This window comes from Diplotaxodon limnothrissa, linkage group LG17, assembly GCF_057381915.1.
Source record: "Diplotaxodon limnothrissa isolate DT_005_m linkage group LG17, D_limnothrissa_male_GT1.1, whole genome shotgun sequence".
NCBI lineage: Eukaryota > Metazoa > Chordata > Actinopteri > Cichliformes > Cichlidae > Diplotaxodon > Diplotaxodon limnothrissa.
This window is the reverse complement of record NC_140612.1, coordinates 25,259,326-25,285,198: the sequence shown is the minus strand read 5'-3', so window position 1 is coordinate 25,285,198 and position 25,873 is coordinate 25,259,326. Positions and strand designations below refer to the sequence as shown.

The window sequence follows — 25,873 nt, the reverse complement described above, 5'->3', positions numbered from 1 at the left end:
CATTGCTAGACAATGGTGCACAACGATCAAAAGGAGAAAGACATAGTGTTGGGCTGTGGCAGCTGGTACAAATGGATTTAAAGCAGCTTTGATTGCTGGCTCGATCAATTTGTGAATTTTTTGATGTTAATCAGAACCTGCGCTTTCCTTTTACCCTGTTCTGGCAGAAAGCAAGATTTAAGACAACAGCTTGGATATTTCACGTCTCCTGACATCTAATTTTGGTGAGCCTGTGCATACTGTAGCCCCAGTTTCCTATTTTTAGGTGACTGGACAGACACCCAGTGTCGTCTTACTGCGGTAGGCCATCTGTTTCATCTGTGTTGTGTGTTCAGAGTTGCTTTTCCTGTGGTCCATGCTTGTAGCAAGTGGTTATGTGAGCTACCGTTTCCTTTCAATCAGCTCAAACTAGCCTGGTTGTTCTTTACTGACCTCTGCCACGAACATGGTGTTTCTGCCACCCACTAGATGTTTTCTTTTTTCCCTTTTTTCTTTAGGGCCATTCTCTGCAACCCCCTGGGATGATTGTGTGTGTGAAAAGCCTGTCTTGCTTGGTTTGGATGTCTGCAGGACCCCAAAGTTAAATGCTTTGGGTTTCTCCCACACAATTGACCGATAAGATATTTGATTCAACTTGCAGTTTAACAGAGTGAGACACTCAAAATGAAGACTCAGCTTCAGTTAAAAAACTTGTCTAACGGCACTGAGAATTTTATTAAAAGAAAAGAAAAGAAAAGTACATTTGATAGCTTTTGGACAGAAATGAGAGCTCCACTGTTTGCAAACTGAGATAAAATATTCACCCACATTTAAAGCCTCATTGCCTCTTGGTTCCAGTTGTCAGGCAACAGATTGCATCTTAACTGCAAGTTATTTATTCCACAAGAATGATACTTGGTGTATTTGATGGCTGGATGATTTTGTTTAGATGACTGTACTTTATTACCAAAAAAAAAGGTGGTTGTCACTACTGTCAGTCTCAATAGTAGCAGTAGGAAAGTAGATTTTAAAACAGTGAAGCCAGACTTGTGAAAACTCCAAAAACACAGAGTTGGAAATAATCAATCCTGCCCTTCCAACTACACTCAGAGTTAAGAAAAAGAAGAGAATCAGTAGATAATAGGTTTCTCTTATCAGGATGTGATAGCGAAGCAGATCAACTGCTTAAATAATCCCAAAGTGATGAAACAGGTTCCTTTCTTCTTACTCACACCCAAATGAAGCTTGAAGTGGCAACATTTAGTTACTCCCTCAGAAAATGACAAATACTTAGAAGACACTTTGCATCCGTAATTTAATTGAAGTGCAAACGTCCTACCTGCCTTTATAAACCAAATTTTATACATTTGTAAAAATAATAACTTGGAAATCACTTTGCTAAAGCTTTCTTTCTGTCGTGGTTGTAAATATTGCATTAGGGTGAATTGGCACCAAGTTCTGTTTTCAGCTCTTTCAGTTTAAGAGATGAATATCATTAAAGGCAATACTGAATGCTTACACTGAAATTTTTTCAGTTACATCGAAACCTTTAACAGCCTGTCTGTCAGAACCAGTGCAGTGCCCTCATATGAAACAGCACTGTAAATGGAAAATGTGAGCATAATAAGCAGTGACTGTGGCAAAGAACGAAAATACGGCCATCAGTCTTTTCTGTGGAGTGGTTTTCTTTAGTATGCCATTATCCTCATGGAGTGCTTTGGCGACAGTGCCAAATTACAACCTGCACTGTGGGAGCAGACAATAAATAGTTCCCATCAGGATACAACACATCACCAGAAAAACAAAGATGTGCACACATACTAACAATCACTTATGTAGTAAAACGAACATTCCTGTTTGAGATTATGCCTATCAAACCAGTTTTTTATTCAGGGATCCAGTAATTGTGAAATTCTTGGTTGTTAATTGGCAGATACCACTTTTTTCTGTTTATCTATTTTGCTTTATTCGGGTTTCTTTTCCCTTTGTTTCAGAAAATTCAGTAATCCTGATTATCAAAAGGAACACTTTTGAAATATTTCATTTGTTTATCACAGCAACTTTGAACATTACTTTTTGTAGTGTTAAATCAGCTTTGCACAAACTCTGCCCATTCAGTTTTGTCAAATATACCAATATATAAGTCTGATGTTGTCTGAGAAAGATGTTCAGCAGATTAGTGGTACAACTCAAATAAAGTGGACAAAAAAGCCATGTTAAACAAACAAGACACATTTCATTACTTTTCTTACACATTTTATTATTCATCCTAAATGACACCAGTATGGTGAAGAGCCATTATTCCTAAGTAAAACAAAGTTTGACAAAGCATACAGCTGACTTTGGATCAGGTGGCCATGAGCCATCCCTTAGTTGTGCTGCAGTCAGCCTTGACTTCCCATAATGAATGTTTCTACTGCACTCGCTCAGTCCGTTGTTCTGCCCCCATCCCCTCACCCCCAAGATGAAGTTTGGCGGGAAGTTTCTTTCTATTAAAAGGGAGTTTTGTCTTCCCACTGTCGCCAAGTGCTTGATCAATGGGAGTTGTCTGATTGTTGGGGTTTTTACCTTACAACATAAAGTACTTTGATGTAACTATTGCTTTGATTTGGGGCTATATAGATAAAACTGAGCTGTTCCCATTCAAGCTGATACATCAGTGCATGCTTAGTTAAAACATTTTTATTAAGGCTAAAAAAAAGAAATCTAGAATTCAAGTCTCTGCTTTAGTGCTTGGTGGTTACAGTGTCCCGGCTTTTGACAGCACTGGTAATGAACATGAACGTGAAATCCTTTGCAGTAAGATTGAAACCTAAACCATCATAAAGAATATGATGAGGAAGGTGTTGGGTCTGTGTTTCCACAAGCCCCGCTAATTTAACTTATTCGTCACGAAGAAAACAAGACAGTCGATCGATCGATTATTTGCACAAGGGAGGCCTCGTCTGTGTCCACCACGGAAATGACCCCCAGATCTGACCTCCTCCTGCTACCTTTTATTGAGAGACAGTTCACACAAAACACGTCAGAACAAAGCCACGCCCCCTCGGTTCTAAGACAAAGCATTGTATGTATATGTGTGAACTTCTGTAAGAATGTGTGTGTGTGTGTGTGTGTGTGTGTGTGTGTGTGTGTGTGTGTGTGTGTGTGTGTGTCTGACTCAGACCTCTTGCTGACCAAAGGGTCGTAAATGCAGGAAGCTTACATCAAAAGAAGCAGATCTTCCAGATAGGATGTATCTGCAATAAAACATTACAGCCCCCCACCAGAACCTCGAGGATCTGGGGGGAAGGACAGTGGAATTTTTTTCATCAGAGTTGGCAAGCATAGAAATGACAACATTTAACAATTCACTCTAATAGAAGGCATGTTTGTTTTATTGTTGTTGTGTGTCTTTGTAAATTATGTGCAGTTGAATTTTTACAACTCCCATTTTAAATGTTATTTAGACGAGCAAAAAGAGTGGCAGGCTCAGCACTTCGATGTTATAATTGTGGTATTTATAATATCGTAGAGTTTTTAGTGTCTTATTAATACATGTGCCAGCTGTTGTTCTTCGGCGGTGAGTGAGGTGATGATTAACATGTTCAGAAGTTACACAGTACATGTGCAAGTACATGGATTTGCACACACACACAAAGCTGCAGTTAACCTTAGAGACACAGCGCTGCCTTCTGTCCGTTCACAAAACACCTGTGTGTAAAGTAAATACACCTGTTGTGTACAAAGAGCTTGGTGTAAGATTGAAGTCGTAGCACATTTTCAGTTTTCCTGTGAAAGCACAGTTTCTGATGGAGCCAGCAGAGCTGAGATTCACAGTCTTTACCGCGTGAGAGTAATAAATAATAATGTTATCTTCGCTCTGAGATGTTAATCTGGGGTTTAAGCAGTGACTGAGTGGCTTTGTTCTGAATTCAGACTGCTGGCCAATTCATCCTGGACCCCAGCTGATGTTTACTCAGGCTGAGCCAGCAGCTGCTCACACGATCTGCGTCAACTCAGTCATCTGACAAGGCGTGCACGCTGCCTCTGACATGCATCTGTCACAGCAGCAAAAGAAAAAAAAATCTAACTGATTCTGCTTCCTCTTTCCTTTTCTCCTCGTTTCCAGCATCTGCCTGGCTGCCCAGCATCGCCACAATGAATGAAAGTCGAAGGGAAGCACTGGCGGCGGCCGCCCCCGCGCCCACCACCGCCTCCTCCTCCACGGCTGGCTCCAACACCACCAACATGGCCGGCCCGGGCACAGGCGAGAAGGATGAAGCCTTCTCCAAGCTGAAGGACAAGTTCATGAATGAGCTGAACAAAATTCCATGTGAGTGTGTCTTTCTTTTCTCCAATCTGGCAGTGGGACAACTTGAGAGCTAAAGCATCAAGTGTATTTTATTTAATATATCTCTGGTTTCTGGTGTTAATTATACAGAATTAGCCATTTTAAAACAGTCTTAGCCCTTATAAGATGCTTTTATAAGGTGTTATTGTTGATAACTGCTAAATTTCTTGGGGTTTCTTGGAACCTTTCTGATGTCATTTTAATACAAACCTCAAACTTCTGATTATGTATGAGGGGTTTGCAGACATGCAAAGGCGCCATTTGTGTCATATAATAATAAATATAAACTTTATTTATATAGCAACTTTCAAAATCAGAGTTACAGTGTTTCTCAACATTAAAAAGAGATTAAAATTAAATAAAATGAGCTATAGGAACACCGGAGATTAAAGTGAGGAATGTTTGAAATTTAAAATGGAAAACAACTTTATTAAAAGCAAATATATATTTAACTTAAATAAAAATGATCACGAAAAAAATGATAACATAGAAATAACTCAAAGTAGGGGACAGAAAAGGACTAATTGTAAAAATATGTAAATAGTATTTGCATAGCAATTTTTTTACTCAAGTTAAACACTCAAAGCCTCATTCACTAATTTACACATATTCATATAAGTGTTTTTTCCCCTTTTCAACCTAATATTCATTGACTCACACTGTGATGGACGCATCAGGGGCATCTCAGGGTTAAGCATCTTCCTCAAGGACACTTCAACATGTAGTATGGAGGAGCCAGTCGTCGAACTCGCAACCTTTCAGTTGATAAACAGCCCACTCTACCCTCTTGAGCCACAACCGTCCCCATGTCTTTAAGATGGACTTGAAAGATGACAGCAAGCTCACCAAAATATACATGCATATATCTTTAAAAGAGGTAAACGTTCTTTCGTATAAAATTATGAATCAAAGTCTCCAAGATTGAGCAACTGAATTGACCTGCTTATTCAGGCTGAAGTCGTTATCACAAATGATGCTGAGTTTTCTTTTGTTTTTTTAAATATTGACCCAACATTAAAGATGAGGACCTCGGGTCTGTTGTAGTGAGTCTGATAAATGCATCAAGCCACATAATGATTATGGTCATCTTATCCACATTTATCTGCAGGAAATTCTGTGGCACCAACCATTTAAAATCTTGGATTCAGTCGTTCAGTGCATTAAGTTCAGGACTGTCAAAGAGATACTTTCTGTCGTCCACATACAAGTGAAAACTCACAGTATGACTGTGGATGTCATGCTTCAGGGCTAACAGGTACAAACAGAACAGAAGAGGTCTAAGGACAGACCCCTAAGGTACTCCAGAGGTCATCCTCATAGATTACTATTACGTGCCAGTGACATCACTAAAACACCTACCTGTAAGTAAGAATAAACCTTAACTAGAAAAGCCTGAAAGCCCACCACTAAAACAAGTGTAAGGTTGCAAGTACAACCTTACCTTAGTTTGCATTTTGTACAGCATGGTAGATCATTTCAGCAGTTCTGTTGTAACTAATAAAAGGATGTCCAAAAACAAAACAAAAAAAAGAAATGTTGTAAACAGGCTTCCACCTGTTGGAAATTCCAGCAGATGTTCATTAAGGACATCAAGCAGATGGTCGCACCTCATGACGTTGCAAACGTCAGTGAAAGTTTTCTTTTTGGAAATATTTTTCAACCATAACACAAGATTTTAAATGGGCAATTAAACAACCGTCAAACAGTGAAAAACGAAGTTCTGTGTTGTGACACTAAATGTATCTTCTTAAAGCACTGGGTTTAATGGATAGATTACTCAAATACTCCTACTGTTAGAATTACTGACTCCTACATGCGATGCGCAATTTCTGTCAGAAATGACAGATGCCATAAGAAGTAACAAATTGTCCTAACGGCAATCTGTATCGATAAAATAGTATAAAAAGTTTTTTGTAAAAAACACAATAAGTAAAATTCTGTTTTCGCAGTTAGTACCTATAATGACTTTTATTGTTTAAAATACAAACATCTGAGTGCATTCAGTAAGACTGTGCTGTAAGCATGACTAAAAAATGATTCAGCAGTGGTTGTGAGTGAGCATTTGCTGGTGACGCACAAAAAGCAGCCAGTGTCACCGATGATCTTGACGACAACTTCAAGTGAACCAGGCGGCCTGATTGTTTACTTATTCATTTGTTTTTGTGGCGCTTCTGAGTCAAAGTACTAACAACAGCATTTAACATTTAACACTGAATTGCCCAAAAAGGAGAAAGGCATAATCAAATTTGAAGAGTGGAATAAACATCTGGCAACAATAATTCAAGCGTTTGACACGATGCATCACCAAATTATGCGTAGCAGCCTTTATTATTTGCGGTTAGAGTTTCTGCTTTTCTGCCTCAGTAGAAAATTCATTCAGAACTCTATTTCTTTCTACGTAATACCTCCTTCTCTTCTTCTTTTATCACCAAACCTCTTCTTTCACATTTAAATGTGTTTTCTTTTTCTTTTTTGTCCTGGAAAATTTTGGAGCATAAAGTTTTAGGGAAACAGTTATCATTGTGTTTCATTTTCTGATCGTGTTTGCATTCAGAAGAAATCTATATATAGACATATCCACGGGCTCACGTGGAAGTAATATCCTCTTCTTTGGAAGAGAAGCCCTGCTTCATCACCACCGACACAAACGGGAGTAGTCATATTCCCACATTGCAGAGATTTAATAGTGCATGAAAAATGTCACCTTCTACGGAGGAACATTTATTTGTTAAAGGCAGCATATTTGTGTGAAAAAATAATAAAAGCTATAATTTATATTCAAATATTTCTCATGGCTAAAACTACAGAGGATTTAGCTCCATGTGGGCTTAAATGAGACGCTGATGCAAAATGACAACACATTTGTGGTGCGGTGGGTGAATGATTGGGATCAACGCTATTCAGTGTTGCGATTGGCTGAGGTTTATATCTCCCCTGGCTCGGCTTTAAACGTCTGTCACCGAAACCCACTGCAGTTCCAACACAACTGAAGCCTGACAGCTTCCTCATGTCTCATTAGGTTGTGGAGCAGATAACTCGTATTCATATCATTTTTAAATTTTGTACTTTGAAGAAGTAAATTATACCAACTTTGGTTTACCTCAGGCAAAATGAAAAGTTCACCAAAATCAGACCAGGGTCTTACTGCTGTTTTTTCTCACCTCCAGTCAAAAGCAGTGAGGGTATTTTTCTCTCTCTGTGGAATATCGATACTGTCTGGAGAAAGCCAGCTTGCTGCGTGCTCAGCACAGCCTCAGTGCTGTGGCTTCAGAAGATCTTCTTTGGGGATTATAGCCCAGTGTAAGACCTGCATGCTTTTAATAAAGGTGGTCACGTGGTAATAATGGTCTCACTGGCCGAACATGTTGAATTCTCTGTGGAAACAATATTGTCTTGGCCCATCTCTTTAAGCAAAATCTTTGTAAATGTTTGTGAATTTAAGCAATTTAAGATATTTACAGCATGTTTTAAGATAATATTGTTTCAGTGTATTTATTATTACTCAATTAATCTGCTAACTCAGTAGTCTGTCTTCAGATTGGTTGTTTTGTTTGATCAGAAGAAGAAGAAGCAATAAAATAAAATGTAAAACCAAGAAAAGATTCAAATCCTGCCACAACCTTTATTTTTCCTGGATAAACATACTAAATACCATGACAAATGAATAATAAAGTAGAGTGGCAAACATCTGATTAAACTTTACCTGCTGCTGGTATATTTTTTAGAATCAAGTAGCTTAAACACTTTTTCATCTTTTTTTATTATTAGCTGTTCATTTTACACTTAGATTCAATAAATGAAGAAGACATATGTATTGTTTATCAATGCCTTTTTCAACCCCTATTGACAAGCCCGCCCCCTTTCCCTTTCATCCAGACTGATGTGCAAGTGTACCCATTCGTCAGGCCGCCACCACCACACAATTGGCCTTTGTGTTAAGGCCCAAAAGTTGGGTGTTGCTTAGTGCTCACACAGTGACAGCGTTATCCTGGATAAACCTCCGCCATGGCATTACTTGAGTAAATACATGACGCTGAGTCGTTCAAAAATAATGTTGTTACTCGTGAGCAATCCAGGCCTAGGGTAAATACACTCTCTGTTCTAAAGACGTCAGACACAAATCTAAGAACACACATGAATGTGAGGGTGTTAAAACTGACCGTGATAGCCCAGAGGGAGATTCTTATGTTGAGGACAGGCTTAAAAATCTTGGAAATACACTTGTGAAACATATTTTGGTATATTAATGCATCAGAAAATTGGAACTAGTGGAGGTAAACTGAATGTTTAAAATGTCAATTAGTTTTAAATATTGATTATTGCTCTTTTTTAACAAACATTTGAAAAAGTTGGTATGTGCTTTTTCTTAATAATGGTAGAATTTAATGTATTTGTACATTAAATTCTACCATTTGTTAACAAATTGCTGGTTTTTGCAGAGTTGCACAGTTCAGGCAGATGTTGATTTATTATAGCAGCAGAATACAGAGTTGTGTCTCTGGGCTTTAAACATATCATTCCTGCAAATATCTGACATATAAATTGAGAAGTGGTAACCAGACATGGGCAGTAACGCATTACTGTAATCCGATTACTTTTTTCAAGTAACGAGTAAAGTAAGGGATTACTATTGCAAAAACGGTAATTAGATTACCGTTACTTTCCCGTAGGAACGCTGCGTTACTGCGTTACTAAAACCGTGATTTCTTTTTGCGAGAATGTCTCATGACAATGACGTAAGCGAGTGTGATGTTCCTGACAACAGCTGTGTGCAGATCAACAATGGATAATATATCGAGTGCGTGGAAGCGTGGAAGTACTGACCTTACTTGACAAAAACATAGGTGTCCGTTGTGCGTAGGAAGAAAACGTCTTTTTACAGCGAAAAAAAACCCTTAACTTCTAAGCAAGCACAGAGTGCGCTACGACGTAATGGGAAATTCACAGAGAAACTCGTGGATTCTTCAACTGACTGCTGCGGCACACCTGCACCAGGGTAAACCTCCGCCTACCCAACTCCTGCTTTACAGGTGAAAATAGAGCAACAGGACCACTGAGTCTTTGACTTTATTTATTTTCTGCTGTGTTTCACTTGCATCTATTTGAAAGAGTGAGTGTAAACACACACAAAAAATTATTTTATGTGCTGGAATGTGCAGAAAAAAGGTTTAAATGTTAAACTAATTTATTCAAGTCAGAGAATGTTGCATATAATTAAATTTTTGCTTGATACATAAAGTTAAAAGATTAAAACTAATAAAACAAGTTTAAAAAAAGAGACTTTTTCATTTGATTATATTTTGTATGACGGATTATGCAGAAAAAGTAGAATTGGGCTGAAAGATCTATCACTTTATCACCTATTCAGGTTGTAAATCGTGTTTTTAAAAAGTAACTAAGTAACTAAGTAATTAATTACTTTTGAAAATAAGTAATCCGTAAAGTAACAGGATTACTTTTTAGGGGAAGTAATCAGTAATTAAATACTGATTACTTTTTTCAAGTAACTTGACCAACACTGGTGGTAACTAAGTATTTCCCTGGAGCTTACCGGTGGATGGTGGGGGCATTGAAACACACACAGCAATGCTGGACAGAAGCAGCACTGACATGTCGTATGAGACGTTAACGATTTTAAAAAATCACAGTGATGATGTAGAAATCTGGGGGGAAAAAACTCGCGTTTTAAATATGATACACTTGGTATTACAGGGTTAAATGGACTGCCAACTTAAGAAGGGATTTACATGTTTAGTTATTAGGATTCTATTATTAGATTTTGATATTATTATTATTGTTCATGGCTGAACTGTTTCCAAAGGCCAAGTGTAACTTTCACCTAAACAGTGCTCATGAACAGCAGAGGACTTCCCATTACTTATCATTCGCAGTAACCCAGAATTGCTGTTTATGCATATTCAAAACACTAGCATCCATTAGAACTACCCTGGCTGCTTGTGCTACACAAGATGATGTTTTTTGTAGATGTTTTCAGCAGCACATGATCAAATAATTGGGCAGTACTCCAGATGTGACAGAGCAATCAGCTCACAACATCAATCAGGACAAAATGGGAACATGCAGGGCATTTTCTGGAAAGAGAAAATTGTTTTAGCCATTTTGGAGGCATGTAATCAGCATGGTCAGACCAATGAGTCAAAGCTACCACACAGTAATTTAATTTTACTAACCTCCTCAGTTTAAATCTTATATGTCTAGGTGCAGTGCAGCAGTATTAACCAGAACACGTGTATTGCCAATTGAAGGTACTTTGAGTAGCTTTAAGAAAACTAGAATCCGTTGAGTAGCTTTGCTGTAGTTTAACTTCCTCCAGTGCAAATAACTCATAGATTGCAAAGCTTTCCTTTCTTTCCCCAGTCCTTTTGCAAAAATACCCATCTGAGCTACAGTTTTTCCAAATGATCAAGCCTTCACATCCTCATAAATATGAGCACACACGTCCAAACACACATTAAACCACACTCCGACTTCTGATTGAACACAGCAGCTGCCTCCAAGGAACCCAGTGCATTGAATTTCTTTGTACGGTAGGTTTTCTAAACACCCAAGCCTCTACTTCCTGATAACAATTAACCTCTGAACACAGAGGCTGTTTGATCCATGGCTGCTGGCTCCACCAAGCTATTAGTCCAAATAACACAGACAAGCGACTGACATTTCAGGAAAATTAATAATAAAGATCATATTTTTTCTTTTCTTTTATTCTCCTTTTAGACAGTCTTAATTTCATCTAAAAAACACTTACATTGTTAGCAGGTACAAAAAATCAAGATGTCTTATTTAACATTTCCCTGGTTACCATAAGAATAATATAATATTTTAGTGTCTTTATTTTTCAGTAAAAAGTAACTTAAGGTGACTGATGCTGTAAATAGGCGCTCTGTAAATACAACTGTGTTGAACTTAAGAGCTTGTGCACTCTCTTGAGCTGACTCTTTGACTAAAAGCCTTCTGTGATAGCACAACTTTGTCTCTATGTTTGAGCCTAATAGAGAAAAGTGTCATAAAGCTCATGGCTGCAGCTAAAAGACTACAAGACTGAAATACATCATGCTGTAATCTGATAGGAGGCTAAAGAAAATGTTTTAAACTGTCTCAACTTCTTTGACTCCGTGGCAGCTCACATTCAACAGACAGCAGAGTTTATTAAAGGGGATTACGGTGGAGGATCAGCGGAGCTATTCATCTCTGCCTCCCTACTGCTCTGGCAACAATCCTCGCTGCCTACTCTCTGCCCTCGCTTTACAAAAGTTTGCCCATCAGGGCTGGTCCAACCACAGCCTGATCAGTGCTCAACCACCAGCAGCCTCTTTCTCTGAGAACATCAGCTCTCTGGGAAACAGATCCTCTGTATTCTCACATATGCACATATCTGAGAAAGTTTCTGGATCATTACCCCGAGAGATCAAGGTAGTGATGAGGGCGACATTTAGAGCTCAAATGTATTTTATGAGTCTCTGTGCTGAAGCTTTGTTGCTATGAAAGGCAATTAAACATTCACAAACCCTCACTCAAATGGTGATTTTTTTTATTTTAGTAGCATTCAGTAACCACAGCTCCAATGCCATTTTGATGAGAATATAATGCTGAATTAATAGCATTGGACATGTTCTCAAAGTTACTGAATCCTAACAAAATCTGAACTGATCAGGTGTCACATCAAGACCACCTGCCTAATATTGTGTTGGTCTTTCTTTTGCTGCCAAAGCAGTCCTGACCCGTAAAGGCTCCACTAGACATTTGAAGTTGTGCTGTGGTACCTAGCATCAAGATGTTAGCAACAGATGCGTTAAGTCCTGTAAGTTGTGAGGTGAGGCCTCCATAGACCAAACGTGTTTGTCCAGCTCATCCCACAGATGCTTGATTGGATTGAGATCTTTGGTGCCCAAGTCAACACCTCAAACTCCTTAATAATAACCTTTCCATGAAAGGGTGTCCGTGGTCTGTGAAATGGCTTAGGTAGGTGGTACACATCAAAGTAACATCCATGTGGATGGAAGGACCCAAGGTTTCCCAGAAAAATATTGCCCAAAGTGCCATACCGCCTCTGCTGGCTTGACGTCTTCCCATAGTGCATCCTGGTGCCAGGTGTTCACCAGGAAAACAGGGCACATGCACCCTGCAATCCATTGGATGTTAAAGAAAATGTGATTCATCACCACCTTCATCACATCAAAAGCAGCTAGCATGTAAATGGTAAATGGTAAATGGCCTGTATTTATATAGCGCTTTACTAGTCCCTAAGGACCCCAAAGCGCTTTACATATCCAGTCATCCACCCATTCACGCACACATTCACACACTGGTGATGGCAAGCTACGTTGTAGCCACAGCCACCCTGGGGCGCACTGACAGAGGCGAGGCTGCCGGACACTGGCGCCACCGGGCCCTCTGACCACCACCAGTAGGCAACGGGTGAAGTGTCTACATTTCCTAATTTGACCAAATTACAAAGATGTAGACTTGCTGATTTTAAATTAAATCGCATGTAAAGGTACTCTGAGTGCAGGGTTCATTTTAATCAGCTTCCACCTTTTGCATAGGTAGTCATTGTTGCAGAACGCTGGATGATGCTCCCTGCTGCAGATGTATTGTTTCCTTAAACGAGCCACAGCGGGGAAAAGGGCATGGACTCGTAGGCATAACAAGATATAATACCAAGGTTAATTGACCAACAGGGTCCTGTCTTATTGGATTAGTGTGGCTATAACACAGATGCAATATAAAACTTGCATACACACCCCACCCTTTTAAATCTATCGCTCCAGCTCTGTCCATTTGTGAAGCTTCTCTCTCTAATGTAAAGTGCTTTGTATTTCCAAGGAGCAAAGAGACGAATTCAACAGAAGCCCTTTTAATTATAGAATGAGTCAGAACAGAGACATCATAGCATCTTTATCTTTACTACAGCAAAGGAAATGTGAGGCATCTATAAATGGCATCTATAATTTAAAAAACAAAACAAGTTGTAATAAATAATAATTCTTAATAATTTTTTAAATATTCTCAAACTTTCATGGTCAGTGTCTATAGTTTCTGTTCCTGTGTTTCTGATGTTTTTTCTTTGTCTTCTGTGCACCGCTGTGTCTCCTTCCTTGTATTTCTGTCTTCCAGTCTCATATCAGTCTCTAGTCACTTCCTATTTTATTTTGCTAATTAATTTTTTGTATGACATTGGGTGCTTTGTTTCTCAATGGAGAATCCACTGGATTAGTAACATTACTGGATTTTAACGTATCTCTGATGAGGTTTTGTTCCCCCCTTTAGTTTAGTCTTCACAATATTATTTTGGAAATTGACTGGATGCTCCGTAATTTAACTGATTTAACGTAATATAACTTCCCATCATTCTCATCTGCTCTGTGGACCTTGATGTGGACTCTAAAAATATTGCATATTTTTAGGTGATGTGGAGCACTTCTGGTGTAATCACAAGCACTGACTAGAGTGTGTACTTCGGCCTAATGGTTTCAGCCTATACTTTGCCTCCTTACAGTTCCTCATACATACAAATAGCCCATAGTCTATGGACCCTACTTCCATAACCTGTGGGGTTCTGCAAGGTTTAGTCCTAGGTCCTGTATTATTTTCTTTCTACATTCTTCCTTCACTTGGTAGCACTTGATCTTTTAATAACATTTCTTATCATTTTTATGCATCATTTTTTAGACCTCACCATCTGTCCAACCTAGATGACTGTTTATCCCAAATTATTAACAGTCTCTCCAATAATTATCTTGCGTTAAATTCCAACAAGACTGAGGTGACGATTATAGCTCCTCCTGAACTAGATCCAAATATCAGCTAAACGTTTGCTTCCTTCTGTTCATCTGTTATATAAAGCATTCATAATCTTGGTGTAATATTTGATTCTTTTCTTAGCTTTGACTCTCATCAAAAATATATTTTACATTACTGTTTCTTTTTAACGAAGCTTTTGTTGAGATTTGTGATGATAGTTTTGTATTGCTATTGACTGCATTTTAATTTTATATTGTTTTGTTGTGATTACTGCTCATTTTTATTTTGATTGTGCAGTGGTTTGAAACTACACATCTGTGAAAAGTGCTTTTCAAATACTGATTTGTTATTTGTCTGCCTTTGTTTCTCTCCCCTGTTTTTTCTCGTTGTTTTGTTTTGTTTTTTATTTTTTTTATTTTGAACAACTTCTTTAGTTTGATGTGCTTTTGTGTCACTTTCAAAACGTACATGTACTTTTTGTAGCCATGGCTCTGATAGGACTAGCATTATTGCAACACAACATTAAAGAAGATCCTGTGCCTTGAATGCACAGGCAGCATAGAAAAAAATTATTTACAAATCAGTCCATTAACCTTTAATTGTCTTTATTTGTAGACTGACTACAATGGTTTTCCATGATTCAAAATCACACACTGGACGGCACAGTTCCTCAGTTCATATGCAGACTGCTTCTTCTGCTCCTTTTAGTCACTTTTCTTCTAATTGGCTCTCCTTCATAAGCAACAGGTTTGAACAGAAGGTGGGTGTGGCTTCTGTGCCAGTGTGACCAAACTGGGGACATTCATTTTAACTGATATCATACAGACAGACAGAGCCTGTCTGGAAGTTTTGACTTACAGGAATTACTTGTGCATATGCTGACATTTACATTTGAAACTGTGGCTATGTTTACAGTATTAGATTAGATTAGATTAGATTAGATAGAACTTTATTAATCCCTCGGGTGGGTTCCTCTGGGAAATTCGATTTCCAAAAAAGCACAGCACCGACAGAAGTTACAGAGTTACAGAATATTATATATATATATATATATATAATACACACACACACACACACACACACACACACACACACATATATATATATATATATATATATAAATACAGAGACAATATAAATAAAATATACGAAGGGGATAAATAGAATAAATAGGAATAAAAATAAAAATACAAGTGAATTGCACATTTCAAGTATTGAGTCTATTGCACCGTTGACTATTTACAAAAGTATTGCACAAAAGGTATTGCACAGTGAGGTGAAGAGGCACTACAGCTTAGCTGTTCCCCCCTCCTTTGTCCCCCTGTTTCCCCTCCCTCTCCCCTCCAGGGAGGAGTTAAACAGTCTGATGGCGTGTGGGACAAAGGAGTTTTTAAGTCTGTTAGTTCTTGTCTTTGGGAGAAGCAACCTGTCACTGAACAGACTCTTCTGGTTGTTAATGGCCGTGTGCAGAGGATGTCTGGCATTGTCCATAATGTCCATCAGTTTCTTTAATGTCCTTTTCTCTGCCACTGTCACCAGAGTGTCCAGCTTCATGCCGACCACAGAGCTATATGCAAATGCATATGAAAGAAAATAAGAAAAAGCACTTAAGCCCTAAAACATACAGTTAGAATGCATTAGCTAAAGGCATTTACAGAAAGTTGATATGCATTTTTCTTTTCTCATGAGGCTCTATTGATGCTATTCACTGTAGCAAACCACCACATACTGTCAGAATGACTCACAGTCCTGCAGTAGTTTATACTCCTTTCTATGGAGTCGGTTTTAGAACACCTACAGTGTGTGTAAATGTCAGACAGTGAAGCATGAGTTTTTCCTTTTATGTTGAGGTTATTGCTCTTTGACTGCGAAAAAATGATCTCTAATAATATCTTCTTAAAACCCAGCATGGTAATGTGTCAGAGAAATCATCAGAATATTTTGAGCTCAAGTTTTGTACCAGATTGTGTTTCACTATTCTAGCAGGATGTAGATCTGTCACTCAGAGCCCTTTGATATGATTAAACAAATCTCAAAAATGTAACAAAATTTACAATCTGCACATCTTCATTTTCATCTTGTTAATGATTAGAGATGTGAAGGCAGATGTACAAAGATGAACTACATGACTCAGTGTCTAAAGGACTTTGAAGGTGTCTCACTGTTTAGGGCTCTGCTTTACCGGCATGCTGTTCTGTTGACGGAGCTGAAAAGTGATTTCAGCCTTCAGGAACAGCAAACATGGATCTCATCATGCGCAACCCACCCATTAGAGAAACTCCATTTTCCATGCCATGTTGCATGGCGGAACGAGAGATAAGTGTTGGGAGTTGAAGTGTTGAAGTGCGTGTGCTGGCAACACTCCCTCTTGCTCTCTCCCTTTCACTTTCTCGCTCTATTTCTCTCTTGAGAAAAGACACTCACACAATGTAGTTAATTAGGAAATGCTTTTATTGCTTTCTGGGACTCAGGTTCCTTTAATTAAGGAACACAGAAGTGCCTTTCACTGGAGGACGCATGCTTGATGAATAAGATAAGGGCTGGTTCCATGCGTTGATTGGACTGTTAGCGCCTAAATGACATTCCATCAGGCATTTTGAGTGTCGATGAAATGCCAGAATGACAGTAAGCATTTGGAATTGGGGGGGGAAAAAGGTTTTACTCTGTATATATTCAGTCTTGCTTCCGTTTGGGGGAAAATCCACATTTTTAGTTTTAGTTATTGTTATCGTTGTGATCTGCCAGCTTGTAATACAGACTTGTCACGTCTCTGACACTTCCATTACAATACTGTCTCCTTAGCTTACTTCCTGTTTGCATTTACACATGTAAGCTAGAAGTACCTGTTCAGATGCTAAAAAATACCACTATATATTCTAATAAGCTTCTAGCAAACTATAGAGCAGGGGTGGGAAACTCCAGGCCTCAAGGGTCGGTGTCCTGCAGGTTTTAGATATCACCCTGGGTCAACACACCTGAATCAAATGATTAGTTCATTACCAAACTTCTGGAGAACGTCGAGAAATGTTGAGGTGGTAATTTAGCCATTTAAATGAGCTGTGTTGGATCAAGGACACATCTAAAACCTGCAGGACACCGGGCCATGAGGCCTGGAGTTCCCACGGTCCTGCTATAAAGGTACAACTTGCAAAAGATGTTTAATTTCTTTATATTTTGCTTAAAAAAGGGGGAAATAGGTGCAGTGATTTATTGAAACATCTGCAAGCATACATAGAAATACAGTATATAAGGCAAACGGTGAGTTTGTACTATTCTAACCAGTTTGAAAGTCAATATTTGGCATGATCACATTATGAATGCTTCTCAAAAGACATTCAAAGCTCTTCTTGGGTTGTTGGATGTCTTTTTTGTCCATTCTCTATTAAGATGATCTCACACTGCTTGGATAGCGTTGTTCCAGGGTCCGGGGAGACCAGTCCATGACTGATGGTGATGATGTTTTATTGCTCACTGATTATAGTTTGAAGCAGCAATCAAGCAGCAATTTATCTGGATCTGTTGCCACTTTTTTTCAGCCCAGTTCCATTAATTTGGCAAACCTTCTTCCAGTTTCTTGTCTGTGTCTGTTACATGTAGACACAACACTGGTTCATCCCTTTAGTTAGGTGGCTTTTTTAAGCTTAACAATGATCTATGAATCATTTAAGGGTCTTAACAACCAAACAAAACACAAAAACCTTTCTTCTGACAAAGGTAAAGTACAAGAAACTGAATGAAAACAAGAAATTCAGTCTGAACTTAAGAAAGCGTGGAGAACTATTCCTCAAGACCACTTTTAAAAATTACAGGAAAGTCTGGCTCCTTGGAGGCAAAGTATTGCTCAAAACCATTGCACTGTACTGTATTTCTCTTGAGATTTAATCATGCAGCATATCATGAAACATAAATGCCGCTGGTCCAGCTTTTCCAATTAGGCAGTCATTACAAAGGTGTGTTTTGGCATAAATGTAATATGAATGTTAAATTTTTAGGGGTAAACAAATCATTTATTCAGGTGTAATTGGAGAATTATTAAACAGCGCTCACTAGATTAAAAATGCTACAATGTGCACTTTTTACCATTGAGAAGTGCCAAATGGCTTAAGTTACTTACACTTTAAGCCCTTAATATAGTACAGTTAAGAGAAAAGTGAACGCAGGATGATTGCTGTGTGATTGGTATATACATACAAATGCTATGATCAATATACTAAGAAGATAAAGTAATCCCCTGATATGGTTAGGGTAAAGATAAAGGCTTAAGGGGTCGATTCAAACAATAATTGGGGCTGGGCTATTAGTCACATTTTTGTAAATTACACTAATAATATTATAAGAAAGAGGAAAGTACCCTTAACTGTGCATAAGCAATGCAAAAAAGATAAATTGTTGGGATATTACAGTGGGGCAAAAAAGTATTTAGTCAGCCGCCGATTGTGCAAGTTCCCCCACCTAAAATGATGACAGAGGTCAGTAATTTGCACCAGAGGTACACTTCAACTGTGAGAGACAGAATGTGAAAAAAAAATCCATGAATCCACATGGTAGGATTTGTAAAGAATTTATTCGTAAATTAGGGTGGAAAATAAGTATTTGGTCACCTCAAACAAGGAAAATCTCTGGCTCTCACAGACCTGTAATGTCTTCTGTAAGACGCTTTTCTGTACCCCACTCGTTACCTGTATGAATGGCACCTGTTTGAACTCATCATCCGTATAAAAGACACCTGTCCACAGCCTCAAACAGTCAGACTCCAAACTCCGTCATGGCCAAGACCAAAGAGCTTTCGAAGGACACCAGGAAAAGTATTGTAGACCTGCACCACACTGGGAAGAGTGAATCTACAATAGGCAAGCACCTTGGTGTGAAAAAATCAACTGTGGGAGCAATCATCAGAAAATGGAAGACATACGAGACCACTGATAATCTCCCTCGATCTGGGGCTCCACGCAAGATCTCATCTCGTGGGGTCAAAATGATCATGAGAACGGTGAGCAAAGATCCCAGAACCACACGGGGGGACCTGGTGAATGACCTGCAGAGAGCTGGGACCAAAGTAACAAAGGTCACCATCAGTAACACACTACAACGGCAGGGAATCAAATCCCGCAGTGCCAGACGTGTTCCGCTGCTGAAGCCAGTGCATGTCCAGGCCCGTCTGAAGTTTGCCAGAGAGCACATGGATGATACAGCAGAGGATTGGGAGAATGTCATGTGGTCAGATGAAACCAAAGTAGAACTTTTTGGTATAAACTCAACTCGTCGTGTTTGGAGGAAGAAGAATACTGAGTTGCATCCCAAGAACACCATACCTACTGTGAAGCATGGGGGTGGAAACATCATGCTATGGGGCTGTTTTTCTGCCAAGGGGACAGGACGACTGATCCGTGTTAAGGACAGAATGAATGGGGCCATGTATCGTGAGATTTTGAGCCAAAACCTCCTTCCATCAGTGAGAACTTTGAAGATGAAACGAGGCTGGGTCTTCCAACATGACAATGATCCAAAACACACCGCCCGGGCAACAAAGGAGTGGCTCCGTAAGAAGCATTTGAAAGTCCTGGAGTGGCCTAGCCAGTCTCCAGACCTCAACCCCATAGAAAATCTGTGGCGGGAGTTGAAAGTCCGTGTTGCTCGGCGACAGCCCCAAAACATCACTGCTCTCGAGAAGATCTGCATGGAGGAATGGGCCAAAATACCAGCTACTGTGTGTGCAAACCTGGTAAAGACCTATAGTAAACGTTTGACCTCTGTTATTGCCAACAAAGGTTATGTTACAAAGTATTGAGTTGTATTTTTGTTATTGACCAAATACTTAATACCACCCTGATTTACGAATAAATTCTTTACAAATACAATACACCAGTCATTGCACATACACATATATAAAGAGAGAGGAGCAATAGAAATAAACTAGACTTTTTAAACAGTGACTAAGATACAGCGAGTTCACACTTACCAGCCAGAAAACTTCATGCACACGTTCACGAAAGCAGTCATGAGCTGCAAGAATGTGGAAGAGCCAAACAGTGTTTTAGCTCCTATTTTAGACTAACTCGTAACTTGCACTAATTTTCATTCTCTCCCTCCCGCTTTCATCATTTCTTTTTATCTTATCAACGTCTCTGATATTTCCTGCTTCCCGTTACTTTCCTTACAGAGAGGGAGAGATGTCTTTAGCATGTGCACTTGTGTGGAGACCACAGTGAGAGGACACAGTCTGTGGCCAAGTGAGCTGCGCGTGATGCGTGGATTTCTTTGCGATCCATTGATTCTTCACAGCGTGCCACAATGCTACCCCCCAGGTCACGGGGAAGTATCCCACTTCTCCCAGTCGGCCAGCTCAGCCATGGTTACTGCCCATAGTTGGGTATTGTGGGCCTCTCAACTGGGTGTGGTTTTCAGAGTATGCTCTCTTCACGAGTGATGTGTAATTAATTCCTTTGAATCTTCTTGCTTCATAAATATAACAAGACTGACAAACTCCCAATAAAAATCAGCCTTGTGTGTCTAAGGAGTGAGAAAGCGAACACTTCCCGGCTCAAGAGTTTATTCTGTGCACGGTGTCAAGTTTGTAAAGGAAATACTCCTGGTTTTATTTGGCTCATTGTAAACGAGGCCTATCCAGTTTCACCTCCATTACCACGCTGCTCCAAGGCAAGGCCAAAGCTGTAGATCCCGAAGTTATTTTAGAGCATCACTCACTGTTTTTCCTTGGAGGAGAGTGCTTATTGATTTTGTCAAAAGAATCGATTTCTTTTCCTCCTCTCTCCCTTTCTCCCCCCTCCCCCTTGGACCTCAGCAAAGGAACTGCAGCTGAATGTTGGTGAGCAAAACCCCAGAGAGAGTTTGTAATAGGGTTTTCCATTTTGATGGGTCATTCTGGAGTTTTTCCAGATAAAGTCTTCAAAGGGCTGACTGATGTTTTCTATTATTTTGTAGGATTTAAGAGAATGGCAAGTATTATATCTGTCTGGTGCCCCCCCCAAATTCCTTTCTTATATTCGGTTGTATGGATGGGTTTTGTGACCTCTTGGTGGTGTTGAACGCTTAAGGTGTGGAGAACAGCAGCAAGAACAGAACGGGCATCAGTGACAACAGATATGACTTAGGTCAGAGGTTAAGTGGGAGTGGGTTGCAAAGCAGCTTACAGATGTGTAGCAACTGTATTTGTTGTAAAGATGAGCCCATCTGCCCTGATTGCAGCTGAGCTTGGCTTTGTGGCCGGCCTGAATTAACACAGAAAATTTGCTCCTTAAACAGTTTGTTATTGCTCAGTGTTAAAATGAGGAGTGGGCTGCCAGGTGTTTGGTATCTGCTGAGTAGAGTCAAGGAGCAGTGATTGTGACAGCTGAACAGGGAAGTCTATTGTGAGGCTTCTCATTATTTTCATTGCATCTGGGCTGCTGTCCCTCCGGTGCTTAAAAACCGCCCACTTCTCCTTCAATCGTTATGTTTGTGTGGTGTACACTGTATCCCTGTGTGTCCGCACCAGGCAGCGCCAGCTGACTGCTGGCTATAGTTGAGATAGGTGTCAACGTGTTTGCAGTTGGCTGTCACTGTGCTGTTGAGCCGAGCGTCTGACAGTGTGACAGTGTTGATTGCTGCTTGTCCAATTTCTCCAGTCAGGCTTATAGTGCAGGCCAGTAGCATATGGTGGAGTGAAAAGTAACGACTCGTATGTCACCTCAGTGAAAGTGCATTTTGTTTTGTTTTTTGTCCTGTTAGGAACCGTTTTAATCATAACTGAACAACAGTAGCTGCACGTGTGCTGTGAAGAAATCACTTTTTCAAAGGGAGTTTTAAGGGACAAACTCAAAACTCTCGATTCCAAACTTTTAACTTGCATAAAGATCATTAGGTGATACTAAATTAATTAAGTTTCTGTTGTTGCTCCTGCTGGTTTTCTTTTGTTATTTTACTCTAATTCTGCTGCCATAATCAGATCTAGACGATATGTAATCACTAATTAGTGATTAAACTAGTAACTGCCAAGAAGTGCTCACGGAAGTGTGACGTAAAAGTATTATTTTAAATACTTTGCCCAACATGAAACTTTCAAAATAGTCTTGATGAACCATCCAGAAGCACCACTGAGGATCAGAGCTGCTCAAGTGGTGGAAACAGACTCATAAACAACGTCAAATCTCAGTGATTAGATACAAAAAATAGCATTTTTTTGGTCTTTTGTCTTTCTTCTCCAAAACAGTGTTTTTACTTCACTACTTTTTTTATGATGCATGTAATATTATCATGCTGTTTTTGTTTTTGTCTAGTGTTAACATTTGATCTGAACAGAACAGTGGTGGTTGCTGACTCAAAAACGTGGAAAATCATCGTGTTTTTTACACTAATTGGCTACTTTTTGTTATGTTTTTGTATTTTCACACTAACAAGATGCGAAGCAGCATCAACTATATAAAAAATAGGAAAAACAAAAGCAGCAAAATTGAGAATTATTCCTATTCAATGTGTTATTTCTATAGGGACATTTTAGGTAGCACGTTTACATAAACAGATGTTACAGTAGAGGTTACATGTGGGAGGATGAACATCTGCTTTAACTTTATGGATCAGCTTCTGGTTTAAAGTTAATTTACTTTAAAATAATTAACACTAACACTGAGCTGTTATTGTTTTATTTAATTCAGCACAGATGCAGTAAATAAGATGTTCCTCTGGTGTGTCGTCAGCCCTGTTCGTGTCTCTAAATTACAATTAAGAATTTGATTCGGATAAACTAATCTAATATCAGGATAAAAATCCCAAATTATGCAAAAAAGAATCAAACAAGCAATGGCACATGTAATAAAATAAACTTTATTATTCCTGCTGGTACAAACATTAGGGTCAATGGAACCATTGATGGACTATTATACTGTTTTCACAGTGGGATAGACTAATAATAATAATGATAATAATAATGATAATAATAATAATATAGCATTTTTCTTTCTTTCTTTTTCTTTTGAAAAGGTCAAAATTAGTCCATTGTAAATTTGACTTGCAGGTGAAAAAACAATAACAACTTTAAACTAAAAAGGAAGACAGCCTGGTCCAAAAAGTTATTCTCCAGCTTTTTATCTTAAAAATGTTCAGGTTTAATGTAACCACTGAGATTAGGCTCAGCAGGTTTCCCTCGGAGGAAAGTTTCTGTCTAAACCTGCAGTGTTTCTGGGGAAAATTTAAAAGGAAACCCAAAGCCTTAAATCCAAACACAAAAGATCAATTAAATTTTTTAAAGGTAATATGAAAGCTTAGAGCATGAGAACAATGTGAAAGCAAACCCCTCGCCACCCCGTGAACCCGTTTGGTTTTACTGCATCAGTGGATTGTCATGGTCACACCTCTGCTAATGCCTCTCCGGCACACCCTGCCAATTCACCACAGCTCTCGCTCCAAAGCAAGTTCTGTGTTGCCGGTGATTACCGTGAAAGTGTCAGCTGTCTGAGAATCTTTTGTTTAAATGGCAAGTGGAAAATGCCAACATCTGTTACTTCCACTAAATTGGCTGAAGCCGTTCAGTCAGGTCCGATCTTTAGGAATCTTGACACTTTTTGATGGACTTAGTGCTGATCTGTTGTACCAACTCTGTAGTCACACACGCTTTTCCTGCTTTTATCTCACCTGTAATTTGGTACAATCTCTACTTTTCAGGTCTTTGGTTCAGAGTGTTCACTGAAATGTTTTTCACTTGCCTCCAAGATTCACTCCTACTTCTGAACATCTCTTTGTTGTTTGTCCTTCTCACAGTGCCATCGTGGGCCATCGTCTCGATTGCCTTTGTGGCCATCATCCTGGTGTTAGCTTGCTGCTTCTGTGTCTGCAAAAAATGGATATTCAAGAAGAAAAACAAAAAGAAGGGCAAAGACAAGGGCAAAAATGCCATCAACATGAAGGACGTCATAGATGGGGCCAAAACCGAGGTAACGACTTTTTTAACTTTTGTTATTAAAATTCTGAAAAATTACCATCCCCACAATCCTAATTGAATAGGAAGCTTAATGCCAAAATATTTGATGCTGTGTTTGAAATATATATATTTTTTTTTCTTACAATTTTAGGAAATCTGATTCTGTATGATTACAAATTAGTTCACCAAATTGATTTGTTAAGAGAACATTTTCAACTATATACACAGTTTCCACGTAACATCATAGTATCATAGTAGCGCCCACCTGGATGGCAAAACCAGACTTTTTTCCCTGCTGTCTTCTAGCTGTTTCCACCCAAATATAAGTTTGGTTTTTTTTATTGGATCCAGGAGTGACTCAGTTTGTTTACAGGGGCTAGAAAAGCTAACAGTACAACACGGATTCCAACCACATTCAATCCTTCTTGTCCAGCAGGTTGTGCCTTTTAAACATAGTACGCTAAATTTCCAGTGATATATTTTAATCTTGAGCTCTACTGCCATAGCTTGGCATGATTTACATTTAAGAATAATCCTTCTTTAACCAATGTTCACAGTTCGGGATGTGTTCCTGACATCCCCTTCCTGTCTTTAGTCACTATACAGAGCTAAGAGTAGAAGAAAACTGTCTGAAACGGAGGCCATAGGGATTACGTGTATATATTATGACCTGGTTTAGTAACACTCACTATAGTTTTGCCAATGAAGCAATAAATTCTATTCTATTCTTTCAATAATAATAATAATAATGACAACATCGGAGAGCTCACGGTGCTTTATATCGTGAGGTAAAGACTCTACAATGACACAGTGATTTTCACCTCTCAAGCAATTTTTTTTACGTCCAGCAAGTCCACCAGGGCCCTGTTACATAAATTTTGTGTGAATTTACCTGAGAAGTATTTAACAGCTACACCTGTGCCTAATTAAACAGCCTTTAAGCTGACTCGAAAGAAGTAAAACAGAGAGTGTTCGCAACTGAGAATAAACCAGCCTTCGAACAGCAGAACAGTTTGCCCCTCTACATCAAAAATCTAAACACGGCAGTCTAAGGAGAAGGACTCTCCTTACGATAGATTTAAACCATTGCCACTGTTTTTAGCAACTATTTGTGGCTTGAAACTGATGGAATATCGACATTTTATGCTGCAATTTTTTGGATTTTCATGTGTTTTGCCATCCAGGACTGTGCAGCAGTTACGTGACTAATAACAGTGAATAGCTCTCAATAAGTTGCATTTTTTGGTGCAAGAGCTGCTACTGTACCACATATATTTTCTGTGTGTTATGTGTTTATTGCAGCCAAAGAGTTGCATTCAGCCTTTTTTTTTTACTAAAGGAAATTAAAGTCACTTAAGGTGGCTTCAGATTTAAGAGAACCTTTTAGTCTCTTTTGTTTCTCCTGCTTATAATTTTTGTGCTTTTCATTCATTCTTTGAATATTTTTTATGGTTTTGGTCATATGAGGACCTGCTCACTTGTTGAAGAGTGTGAGTAACGTTTGCTGTGTAATGAAGTGGTATCCACCCAGAGAAATGACGTCACCAAATGATACACAAATGGCGAAACTCTTACTTTTCAACTGCACAGAACGAGGAAACGGTGACACGCTAACACTTGATATGGAGTTAGCACACTAATTGCACCAGCAGAGCGTCGTTTCACTCGGTGGAATCGTGCACACAGTGTGTTTAATTTGCTGCAACACCCTTGCTGTCGGACCCACGTAGACGGAAACCACTGACATTGTTTTCTTAGTTCATTTGACTGACTTCTTTTTTGAAAAAGAGCTAATTATAACTTAAATGTTAAGGAGTCTTTTATTTTCTTAGATAATAGTGAAGTGCGGAAAACTTTATTAACCACCAAGGTCATTCAATCCGACG

General features: G+C 39.0%; 1 protein-coding gene across 1 annotated transcript in view; it reads left to right on the top strand.

The window, feature by feature from the left end:
- Positions 1-4,098: 4,098 nt before the first annotated feature.
- The window catches only part of syt1a (synaptotagmin Ia), a 62,257-nt gene continuing 40,482 nt past the window's right edge, over positions 4,099-25,873 (top strand). The window contains exons 1-2 of the mRNA XM_085375389.1: positions 4,099-4,294; positions 23,828-24,000. Coding sequence (XP_085231515.1) covers positions 4,120-4,294; positions 23,828-24,000 — 348 coding nt within the window. The 5' untranslated portion in view covers positions 4,099-4,119. The remainder of the gene's footprint in view (positions 4,295-23,827; positions 24,001-25,873) is intronic.